This window comes from Myotis davidii, unplaced genomic scaffold (assembly GCF_000327345.1).
Source record: "Myotis davidii unplaced genomic scaffold, ASM32734v1 scaffold187, whole genome shotgun sequence".
Lineage (NCBI taxonomy): Eukaryota > Metazoa > Chordata > Mammalia > Chiroptera > Vespertilionidae > Myotis > Myotis davidii.
In genome coordinates this window covers 3,606,802-3,619,192 of record NW_006383018.1, presented here as the reverse complement: position 1 = coordinate 3,619,192, position 12,391 = coordinate 3,606,802, and the positions used below count along the sequence as shown (strand labels likewise).

General features: G+C 35.9%; 1 protein-coding gene across 2 annotated transcripts in view; it reads right to left on the bottom strand.

Moving 5' to 3' along the window:
• The window catches only part of ANKIB1 (ankyrin repeat and IBR domain containing 1), an 83,773-nt gene that overhangs the window by 7,383 nt on the left and 63,999 nt on the right, over positions 1-12,391 (bottom strand). For both annotated transcript variants that reach the window (XM_006779202.2, XM_006779201.1), the window contains exons 11-16: positions 8,135-8,269; positions 7,148-7,234; positions 6,993-7,059; positions 5,042-5,187; positions 4,040-4,218; positions 3,156-3,207 (exon numbers count right to left, since the gene is read on the bottom strand). In XM_006779202.2, the coding sequence (XP_006779265.1) occupies positions 3,156-3,207; positions 4,040-4,218; positions 5,042-5,187; positions 6,993-7,059; positions 7,148-7,234; positions 8,135-8,269 (666 nt within the window). The remainder of the gene's footprint in view (positions 1-3,155; positions 3,208-4,039; positions 4,219-5,041; positions 5,188-6,992; positions 7,060-7,147; positions 7,235-8,134; positions 8,270-12,391) is intronic.

Below are 12,391 nucleotides of genomic sequence, written 5' to 3'. Positions count from 1 at the left end.
AGACACTTGCTTCAGTGGGACTTCGGTGCTCACTGAGTCTGCCCCCTGAGTGTGTCCCTTATGGATCTGAGGAGTTGTAATCTGGATGGTCCCACTCTGACCACTGGGTACACTGGCTCTTGGATCTCTAAGGAGGTGCTAATTTAGCCTCTGCCTGAGGCTACCCAGCTGGAGCTACGGAGGGATCTGTAGATCCCTCTTCTTTGTTTGGGGTTTGGAGGTGCCCAGATGAGGCCCACTGTGAAGCAATGCAAGCTGCTGTGGGGCCTTGGGCCTTCTTTTGGAAGTTCTGGGTCTCTCTGACCCAGCTGCAGTTTGTTAGGTAATTTTCAGATTGCAAAGGGCCAGGTCATTCAAATGCAAAAGCCTCTACGCACAGCTTGGGTGGTTCAGAGTCTCAGGGGATCAACAGAGCGGAGCAAACAGTTATAGCTGATCCTCAGTCCTGCCCTAAGTGGCCCCGGATCTCAGTGTCCCATGGTAATTGCTACAAGCATCTCTGAGAGAAAGCTGCCCTGAATTTCTGTCCGATGCCAGACAGTCCAGTTTCTCTCCGTATGAGTCTGGGTCCCCATAGACTCGCCAGGAACTGGAGCTCAGAGCAGTCGGGAGATTGTGACTCCCTCCTGATTGAGAAAGACAACCGCATCTTCAGTTGCCAGCCCTTTCCGCGTGCCTCCGCACCTCTGCACTTTACTTCCGCACCTCCTCTGAGTCTCAGTGTGCTTTTCTCTTTTCTTCTAGTTGTAGAATTTCCACTCAACCACCCTTCCTGTGGTTCTGGATGACATCCATTTTGTCTTTTAGTTGTATTTTTGAAGTGGTTGTTCGAGGCAGCAATTTTAGGCGTTTACCTATGCCGCCCTCTTGGTTTCTCCCATTATATAATTTTTCTGGTGGAAAACTCAGGATGCAATCGGCTTTAAAAAATTGTTGTCATAAAATTAAACGTATCTGAAAATTTCCAGGGATCCCTAAGGTCTTCAAGTAAGCATATGAAAAGGCTTTAGTTGGGATGCTCCAAATGGTTTGAGAGTGGTTAATGCTACAAAGATTAAGAGATTCTAAGATTTATAGGGAAAAAAGCTGCTAGGGGATTTTTCTGTTTTAAATAATAATCTCTAGCATTTATTGAGCACCAATTTTGTCAGTGACTTAAAGAGATGCTCTAATTTTGCCAGAACTCCCATGGTATCACCATCCACATTTAGAAGATAACAAATTTCCGAAGATAACAAATTAAGGAAGAACACAGCCCAAGGTCTAACAAGTTACAGAGCTAGACCTTGCATTTAGGGGCCCCCAAACTTCAGGACTTGGCCTTTCCTGAGCTCCACTGCCTTTAAGGCAGCACAAAACACATACTTATTCTTGCCATTGACTCATTCAGTTTAATTAAAAAAAGAATAAGATGGAATTAACTTTACTGAAAAAATATAAATTCAACCTAAAAGTCTACTGGAGTTTGGCAATATTTTTTCAGAGTCTATATAAAGGCAAAAAGCTTACTTTTAAAGATAAAATTTTGGCAGTTACCTGACAGTTAACATACATGCAAAGTTTTAAAGTTTCACATCGTGTGGTAATTCTTTAGACTTGCAATAAGGTTTACATAAAAGCTTGGTCTTTCAATGTGCCAAAAACTTTAAATAAGAGAACAGTAAAAGTGAGTTAAATAATTTTTTAAAATTTTATTGACTGATAAAAAATGACTTTAAGAAGGAATTGTTATTGATACTTTCACAATTCTCAATCTCTGGAGAACAAAAGCTCAATAATTTAACTTATAAATATTCACATGCGAGGTGGCAAGCCTTCCTGTTTTTTGCAAAGTGAATCTGTGTCAGTCATATTAGCAGGTCCAAATTAGTCAAGGACGAGTATTTCAAGATTCCTAACGTTACTATGAGCCAGAGGCTGCAAGATGATGCATGCACGATGGTGACTACACTGGTAAAGTTTTATTTTTGCTAAATTGTGTTTCTATCTTGAAATTCTAAAAGCTTCAGTGCTCTTTTTTTTAATAACTGAAGCTTGTTTATTTCTCCTTTTACGTGGACATTTCCCCCAATATCCCTAAAGCTGTAATTAAAACAAAGAAATAATAAGCACAGATCAGGTAGAGAAAAGGTTCATAATCTGTTTTACGACAGCCATTTAATTAAGATATTACCACGGAGGGCGGGAATTTAAGTAGACCTAAAACCCTCATATCAGAGCTCTAAGCATAAACTGTTTTCTCAAGTCAATATTTTCTTGGATATATCTACCAATACAAAAGCCTCAAGGTGATTGCACGTATCCTCAGCAGCTGAAAAGAGAAAGTATCTGATTTAAATAAGCCACAGTCATTTCTGAATAATAACCAATTTCACTGTCTTTCAGTTGCAGATAACAAATGGGATACAAAGGATAAAAGATTCATTGCTTGTCCTGCCCCCTTCCAAGCACTGGATGGTATAAAAGAGCAAGGAAGAAGACAAAGTGTAGAGAACTGTTCAAACCATATAAAAATTCAGACTCAACACTGACGGTGGCAATTTAAATCTCAGAAAATTGCAATATGATTAAGATTTTCACTCTGCCTTATTTTTTATTTGCGGCAATTACTATTTGTAGTGCTAGTATTTTAGACCTTCTATGTTTTAAAATGGTGTATGACAACAAAGAAAAAACAAGAAGAGTGTGAAAATCTTAAGAGAAGCAGAAAGCAATTAATAAGCAAAGCATTTCTTACTGCATAAACATCACTAATGTTAAGTTTCCACCTTAGCAACTGATTATAAACCAATTCTCTTGAGTTATCTCAATAACTTAAAAAACTAGATTCAGACTGAAATAATATTACAACTAGAAATGCATTTCTAATAAGTGAAATTTGTATTTCTATTAATATTTTCCAAAAATACATGCTATAAATTGGCCTTAATTCTGACTATTCAGTAATTAAAAATGATAAAGGGGAGATGCATTAATGTGATCATAACCCAATACCATAAATAACAAAGATGCAGGCTCTGCTGAGGCATTTTTATTATACAAGAAAAACACTGCTGACAATTTCAGGATTTAGAATAGAAAAGGATGCAAATACAAGCAGGATTATACTAAGGAAAAATATAACAAAACAAGCCAAACCCCCACAAAACAATTACCTCAGGTGATGCAAATCCTAAATATTCCCAATCCCATGTTCCACCAGCAAAGCTATAAAGAAATTAGACATACCATTTGATTTATTACCAGTACTGCAAAGTACAAACAATCAGACCCTTGCCTTTTGAACATTAATTTTAATTCCTCTGCTTGGAACTTATTTAACCAAAGCAGATCAACTATAGAATATAATTAAATATAAATAATTTTAAATATAATTAAAATTATTACAACTATATTATTTCTTTTAAAGTCTAAGTTACTTTATGTTTGTGTAAAATGGTGGAAAAATAACGAAGTATTTTATGACTGCTTTCTGTTTTTAGGTTATAAATGTTTATGTAAAAACAGGGTCAAAGGAATTTCTAATGCTTGCAATTATTATGAATAAAAAATACTTCAACTTATAATGGCATTAGTAGTATAAGTATGTAAAACAACCAAAATTCAACTATTCGTTAAAGGATAAATATCACTTAAGTAACTTTACTAATATCAGATTTCTAATTTTTTCACAACCTCACCACAAAATACAAATAGGTCCATGACAAATTGGCAAGGCTTCCAAATTCTACAACATGTTTATGGCTATCATATCACTATACACATTACATATCTGAAATGACACATTAGAATACTCTGAATTATGAGTTCACTGAAGTGTGAAATTCACCAAGTCTAACTTGGTGAGAAACTACACAATGACAAACGAAAAATGAGGAAAATAGAAATAGTACTTGGGGGAAAATCACCAAAAAGAAGCTACCATATTTTAACCAGCTCTCCATATTTTAGGTATATAAACTCTAGTAGGATTAAAAAAAATCAACCTGCTGGTTTGTGGCTGGAGCTAGGGTGATTCCACAGTGTGCATCCCTTTTACCTGCGCCTGGGAGCTTCAGGTGAGTCTGCAGGGGCAACTCCCCGAGCCACGGAAGCCAGGAATTCCTGCCTCTTCTGCTGTACAAGGCATGCCGCCTTGATGATCTTGTGGCGGGGTGTGCGAAGGTAAGGCCTATTGACTTTTTGGGCAAGGTCTTCAGTGACCATTTCTAGGTCTGTCTATGGTAAGAAGAGAAAAAAAAAATTATAGACTGAGTGGATTAGTCAATAGCAAATCCAAAGTCTATCTGGTTTCTCAGTTAACTCTAAGTCTTTTGAAGTCAGAAATTAATCCAATCTTTGAAGTAACTGCATTTAACATATGTTTCCATTTTGCACATTATAGGAAACAGCACTCAATGTGATAGGCGTTTAAGCAAGGTAGTTGGTATAGATCATGAAGGAGTGAGTATACCAGGTGTGTACAAGGAATTTATAATATGTCTATGTGAAAAAAACTAATAAATTTCAAGTCAAGTCACTATATATGCAGATGCATGATATGTGGTGCAGACTATCCGTAAATGCTGAAGGCAAGAGCCCTGTGATGTGGGTTTAGGTCTGGAAGAGGAATGTACAATGAAGCTGGTCAGTCACTGAGATATCAGCTACTTAGGTGTTTTGTTTTTTAAAGTCCTGTGACTTTTTTAGTTGCACTACTAAAATAAATTGGTAAATAACTTTCCCATTTAATATGTAATATGCTCCCCCCGCCCACCATTTTTGAAAATGAAATTCCTAATTATGTAATAAAGATTAGGCCAGATTTCACCTCTAACTAATTTAAAACAAAGAAATAAACGTACTAAGAAATGTTTGCATAGCTAAGAACTGCCGAATGATGATTTAAACAAAAAAAATTTCAATTTATTACTATTTAAAAACCACCCTAAAATGAAAACAAAATTGATGACTAGTTACACCAAAAAAACTTAGTTAAGTGGTCAAAAATTTTCTTTTCATAATAACTACATTTAAATTTAATTTAAAAAAGATATCTTACTTGCATGAGTTCAAAAATTTCTTTCTTTGTGCTTTTAGGTTCTAAGAAGAATCCATAGGGATAAGAACACTTGAGGATACGCCGAGTTTTTAAGAGCACATGAACTGCATCTTCAATGAAAGTGGTATCTGGACAGCCTCCTTCAGCTATGAAGTAAACCAGATAGGGTAAAAAAGTCTTCTGTAAATATGCTATTATAAAATTAATTACACAACTAAATCTTCCAAAGAAAAAAAAGAACCCCTAAGAAGAAACAGCTTGAAGTAGCTGAATAGTATTTATTGGAAGCAGACTAAAAGCCTACATAGGACTCTCGTGTGTGACTTGTATGCATTTATAAATGGAACACCTGCACAAGCCCAGGAGCACGTGGCAGTCATGAAAGAACACATACAAACTGATCCTGGATTCTGTTCTCACCCTGTTGGCAGCCAATCTAGCTTTAGGTCAACTCAGAGGTGCGATGCTTTACTAAGTTTTTTAGGTTATCCCTGGTGGAACTTTGCTGAATAAGAGTTAGAATAAATGTTTTGCTAAGAAAAAATAAAAGCCAAGTTATAGTCATGCCTATTATAAAAGGAGAAAAAGACGCAACACGAGAACAACTGAATAACTTAATTGCTAGTAAACAGAAAACTCCAGGGAGAGAGATAAAGGGAGAGAGAGTGGGAAGAGGGAAAAAGAAAATCTAGCGTGGTATAATATTCTGGGAGACTGTTCCATCCCAAATTATTATACCACGCTAGCTTTTTCCTGAACTACAAATAAATAGAAATTAAGCAGAATTTATTTCATAAGTACTTTTGGATATAAGATCATTCTGTTCATCTGCAGAAAGAAATCACATGGGTATGTACACAAACTGAAATACAGACCATCCCAAAATACCTGCCCTAGCATAGGGATCTGAACTAAGATGTAAAAAAATAAAAATAAAACAAACACCCCCGCTCATTATAAGTGAGAAGTGTGTGAAGTTTTGTTTCTCCTTTCTAATCCTTCTCTTTCATATCTTATTCTGCTATTCTCTTTCATATCTTACTTTAGCCTGCAAAAGATTGAACAGAAAGACTAATACACATCCACAGGTATTGAGTGTTTAGTGTATGTTAAGCACTGTTCTAAGCAATAGGAATATATCAGTGATGAGACAGACAAAATTCCCTGCTGAAGAACTGTAGAACCTGTGAGGGTTTTGCTTTTCAATTTGTACCATGGACTATACTTCAAGAGTTTGATATTGATGTGATATAGTTAGGTCACTGTAAAAGTCTAAGTACTAATAATAAGGAGACTGAGCTGCTAGTGACACATATGGTTACTGTCTTAATTAGGGAATTATTCTCATAAAAAGGGTGTTATATTCTAATGTGAGATATTACATTCTAATTCCATTTTTAGAAATGTTCTTTCCAAACTTCATGTCAGGATCTGCAAGTTTGCCCTATCTCATGTCTTTGCTTTTTGAATCCAGTGTCTATTATCCACCAGCGAGATAATTTCTCCCCAGTCTGTCCTTGATTTCCACTCCACTAGGCATTCGGCTAAATTTTCTCAAGACTCGTTGGGAATTCAGTCACAGATAATTGGATGGCATGCAGATCTTGCTCTTTTGACTAGGTCAGCGATGACTTTTAGGGCCCATCCACTTTTCTCAACATTTTAGAGCATCAGCAATGGCACAGAGTAAGCAAAACCATGATGTGTGTTCATCTGCTAACAGCGTAAGCTGCATTATGAGGAGATGAGGTAAGCCAGGTGGAAAACCTAATCACAGAGGACTCAAATGCTAAGCAGCACTCTGGGTTTCAGAATACTCCAAATAGTACCAGAGTGAGCTAATGGAGATAAATATATTCCCTTAAGGGCCTTAACTTCCAATGAAGCGGCTGACTAATAAGCATCGAAGGCTATTTTACATTTATCATCCCACATGCCACTTATAACTTACTTTCTTTGAGAGCTCTACTCAATTGCTCCATCTTTTCTTTAGCTGTTTTAAGAAGGCGTTGTTCTAACTAAAGAAACAGAAATGAATAATTTATATCATTGTCTTTATTTATCCACAACAGTGTAAGTCTGCATTTGAAATGATTTGGGACATACCTGATAGCTATGCTCATGGTTTTTAAATCTCGTGTAATAATGCATAAATCTGTCAAGTTCCTGAAACCGTTTGTGTTTTTTCTCAGCCTAGGAAACAAAACTCCATAAGTGACTTTTATAAGTAAAAGTACTAGCTCTTAAAATTGCTTTTTAAAAAATCACTTCACGATTCTACTTCACCCAAAATTCATGTTGAAGCCCTAACCCCCAGTGTGACTATTTGGAGAAAGGGCCTGTGAGGTGATAAAAGTTATTAGGTTATAATCCCATAGAGCTAGTGCCCTTATAAGAGGAAGAGACACCAGAACTCTCTCTCTCCACCATGTGAGGACAAAGCAAAAACAGAGTTGCCTGCAAGCCAGGAAGAGTCACCACCAGAAACTGAATTGGCAGGAATCTTGATCTTGTACTTTCTAGTTTCCAGAACTATGAGAAATACATTTCTGTGTTTAAGCCACCCAGTCTATATTTTATTTTGGCAGCCAAGCAGACTAAGATATTTATTATATGCTATAACATAATACTCTATTGTTGATATTATATTAAAATTGTTTTTGTCACAGGGATGTAATGTACAATACAGAAAATATAGTCAATAATATAATAACTCTGTATGGTGACAGATGGTAACTAGACTTACTGTGGTGATCATATCATATGGCATATATTAGTAACTATCAAATCACTATGTTGTATACCTAAAACTAATATAATATTGTATGTCAACTATACTTTAATACAAAAATTGTTTTTAAGTCATTACAGAGAGAGGCTGAGACACGTATGACTTTTCTTATCTTCAGTATAAAAAAAGGGGAAAAAAAGCTCTTAAGTTTACAGAGCCATTTCTTTAAATAAAAGGGTACTGTAAAGTGTATTCAATTTAATACCTCATTACGATGAAGATGGGAAAAGGAGAAATGCAAAGTACTTGCAATGGTATTAAGTGGCTTAGCCAGAAGTGTTGGCTTAAACAGTTGTCTTTACCTCCACAGTCATTTCCTTGGATTGCTCCTCCACATGTTGAATGACTTCATAGCGAGTACATCTATAATAACCGCCTGTGGAAGAACTATGCTTTTTCCATTCTTCTAGGCAAATCCAGCAAAAGTCATACTTGCACTTCAAAAGAAAACATACATGCAAACATCTCTCCATGTTAATATGCATGTTATTTTCAATTTCTAACCTACCAATTTGTAGAGATTAAACAATCCTGCCTGTGTGACCAGAAATAAATCTTAAAGACACACCCTCTTTTTCACATTTCCTCTGGAGACCTTATCTGCACTCTGGAAAGATGTGGGGTTAGTTTAAGATTACTGTTTATACAAATAAGCTCAATGGAAGTCATGATATTATGGATAATCTCAAGGAATCTTTAAAAATATCAATAAGAAAAAAAATCAATAGGATATTTTTTACAAATAATAAAAACATATACCAACAAATGTTTCATTTCTAAGATCATGGTAATCTTACTTAGGTCTATAAAGCTTTACCAGTCTATTTGAAAACATCTGGTAACTGACAAATTGGTTTTGAAACTGAGAACAAGTTTAAAAGGTCTCTTAGTAGCACAGCTGATATAAAACCTGTTTCTCATTTTTTAGAAATTTTCAGTTTCCCAATTACTATACTTACTAGACAATGCCAAAAAACTGAGCATTCCAGTATGAAAATGCATCCCCACCCTTTTGTACGCTTATGGGTTTTGAGTCAGAAAGATCTTCCCATTCCAAGGCTATGTTCTTTTTTGATACTTTAATAGTCTTTTTTTTTTTTAATGTAAGACTTTGAGCTGTTTATATGTTATCTGGGGATACAATATGAATTCAACTTCATTTTTTCTAGTTATCTCGCTACCATTTTGAACAGTTCAGGTTAATCCACTGTTTGGAGATGCCTACTTTACCATATGCTAAATTCCCATTTCTCTTTGTCTATTTTCTGGGCTTTCTTTCTATTCTGTTCCACTGATATGTAGATTCATGTGCCAGCACTGTGCTATTTTAATTATTGAGCTTTTATAATATCTCTTACTATTTGATAAGGCTAGTTCCTCCTCATTGTTCTTTTTCAGAGTTTTCCCAGCTATTCTTGCTTTGTTTTTCCATATGAATTTTTGCTTATCTAGATGCATAACAAAAAACCTGTTGGTATTTTTGTTGGAATCTTTCTATACAAGAACTGTATCTTTTCATTTGTTTGTCATCTTTTGTGTCTTACAGATAGGGTTCTTAAAAATTTCTTCATTTAAAAAATATATTTTTCTTCATATGTCGTACACTTTGTATATATTACTTAAGTTTCTAGATTAATGAGATCTTCTTTTTCAATATTTATTCTACTAGTATCTGGATGTGTGAAATAGGTGAAGGGATTAAGAAAAAAAATCCACACAAAAACAACCCTCGTAGACATAGACATCAGTATGGTAATTCCCAGAGGAAGGGAGTAGGGGCAGGTAGAAGAGGGTACGGGGGATAAATGGTAATGAAAGGAGACAGACTATGCAGGGTGAACACACAATACAATACATAGATGATGTAATATGGAACTGTATACATGAAACTTATTTAATCAATATAACCCGGATAAATTAAAAAATATGTATTAAAATGTGTAAATGCAAAATCTAAATAGTCTCAAAAGGGTAACAAATAGAGTATTGAGTGTTTTAAAAATTAATAAATTTATTTTTATAGGTCCAAATTTCTCATTTAAAAAATATTTAACAATTTGATTCCAGAAAGTAAAAGCTCTACTGAATCATTACTAACACTGGGGCATTAATAAAAGTATATTATGATTTAGTCACTGTGTTAGAGCATGAATTCAATTACACATAAATTGTATGTTGTCCCACTTTTACATTTAAAAAAAATTCCCAAAGTATAAAATTTTTCTGTAGCAAGCCCATTACTTTTTAGATGTCTTCTTCTATGTCCTAAGAAGTACTTGTCAAGGGGAACATAGTAAATAATATTGTGATAAGCTTGCAAAGTGACAGATGATTACTAGACTTAATCATATTGTAAGGTATATAAATGTTGAATCACTATGTTGTACATCTGAAACTAATACAACATTGTATGCCAACTATACTTATATTTTAAAAAGCCATAAAATAAAAAACACACAAAAAAGCATTACTTATCAGGTGTTTTTTGTTTTTGTTTTTGTTCAATGCAAATACTTTAGATGTATATTAAACAAGACTACTAAATTTACATAGTATATAAGTAAATGCTTCTTATAAATGCTTAAAGAAGCTTAAGCAAAATCTGTTTAAGATAAACTACCTGGTAGCCTTAGTTTAGTTAATTCATGAAAATGTTCACTCACTAAATACATATTAATCAAATACTACTGGTAGATGCTGTTACAGCAGCAGTTCTCAACCTGTGGGTCGCAAATCCTTAGGGGGTCGCACGACCCTTTCACAGGGGTCACCTAAGACCATCAGAAAACACATATATAATTACATATTGTTTTTGTGATTAATCACTATGCTTTAATTATGTTAAATTTGTAACAATGAAAATACATCCTGCACATCAGATATTTACATTACGATTCATAACAGTAGCAAAATTACAGTTATGAAGTAGCAACAAAAATAATTTTATGGTCGGGGGTCACCACAACATGAGGAACTGTATTAAAGGGTTGCGGCATTAGGAAGGTTGAGAACCACTGTGTTAAAGAAATAAAGGTAATGTTGGATCCTGCTCCTTTGTTAGTAACCCAACTGCTGATTTTTATGGTCAACCTGTATTTCCTTACACATCTACGCTGTCTATATCACATTTTCCAAGAAAAAACTACTATGAATTTTGGAGACTAAGACCACAAAACAAAAGAAATAATTTTGGCTTAATCAGCTAACTAATAAGCACTCTGCTCAGAATACTGTACTAGGCTTTTCTTCTTGCCTCTTAGGAAATTATTAATACTGTTTCACTAAGTCAATTCCTTTCTGTTAATTTTATAGTAATACTAGAGGCCTGGTGCACGGATTCGTACACCAGTGGGATCCCTTGGCCTGGCCTACGGGGATAAAGCAGAAACTGGCTCTCTGACATCCCCTGAGGGGTCCCAGATTGTGAAAGGATGGTTCTCAGGTGATGTGCCCCGGAACTGGGCCCCCTCCTCTCTGGTTCCGGGTGCATCACCCAAGAACCACAGCTGCCAAGTCACCGCAGCTTGGCAACTCCTGCATTGAGTATCTGCTCCCTGGTGTTCAGTGCGTGTCATAGCTACCAGTTGGAGCGTCTGCCCCCTGGTGGTCATTGTGCGTCATAGCTACTGGTCGGACAGTCACTTAGGTTTTTTTAAAAAAATATTTTACTGATTTTTTGCAGAGAGGAAGGGAGAGGGATAGAGAGTTAGAAACATTGATGAGAAAGAAACATCGATCAGCTGCCTCCTGCACACCCCCTACTGGGGATGTGCCCGCAACCAAGGTACATGCCCTTGACCGGAATCGAACCTGGGACCCTTCAGTCTGCAGGCCGACACTCTATTCACTGAGCCAAACTGGCTAGGGCTAGGCTTTGATATATATAGATAAGCTTGTAAAAATCATTGAGTAACTACCATTATTTTAACACATTGTATGTGGGAAACGTATTTATACATTTTACGTATTTATACGTTCTACCAGTGTAGTAGAGCACGGGACATGTATTAATACGTTTTTTATAGACTAGCGGTAGAATGCGGGTAACGTATAAATATGTAAACTAAAGTTATCATAATTTTACTGAACGTTGCCATTTGCGCAAAAAATTAGCAAAAATGGCCCGCGCCACCTGTTAGCGTGTGATAAAAACTACCCGCAAACAATGTGTTAAAAGTCATAATAATAATGATCATTAATTTCTAAGGTTGAAAATAAAATAATACTTAGGAGATATTAATATATTTTATTGGAATTGTAACTATTTGTATTTCTGTCACATCTATCTATCTATATAAAAGGCTAATACGCAAAGTGTCCCCTCGGGAGTTCAACTGGGAGCTTGATTGCCCCGATGTGCACTGACCACCAGGGGGCGGCGCGGAATGAAGGAAGGCCCTGGCCAGCAGCTGGGGAAGGAAGGCCCTGATCACTGGCCAAGCCTAGGGGCCCTACCCATGCACGAATTTCGTGCACCGGGCCTCTAGTGTGTCTGTGTGTGTGTGTGTGTGTGTGTGTGTGTGTGTGTGTGTGTATGTATATATACATATACATACATA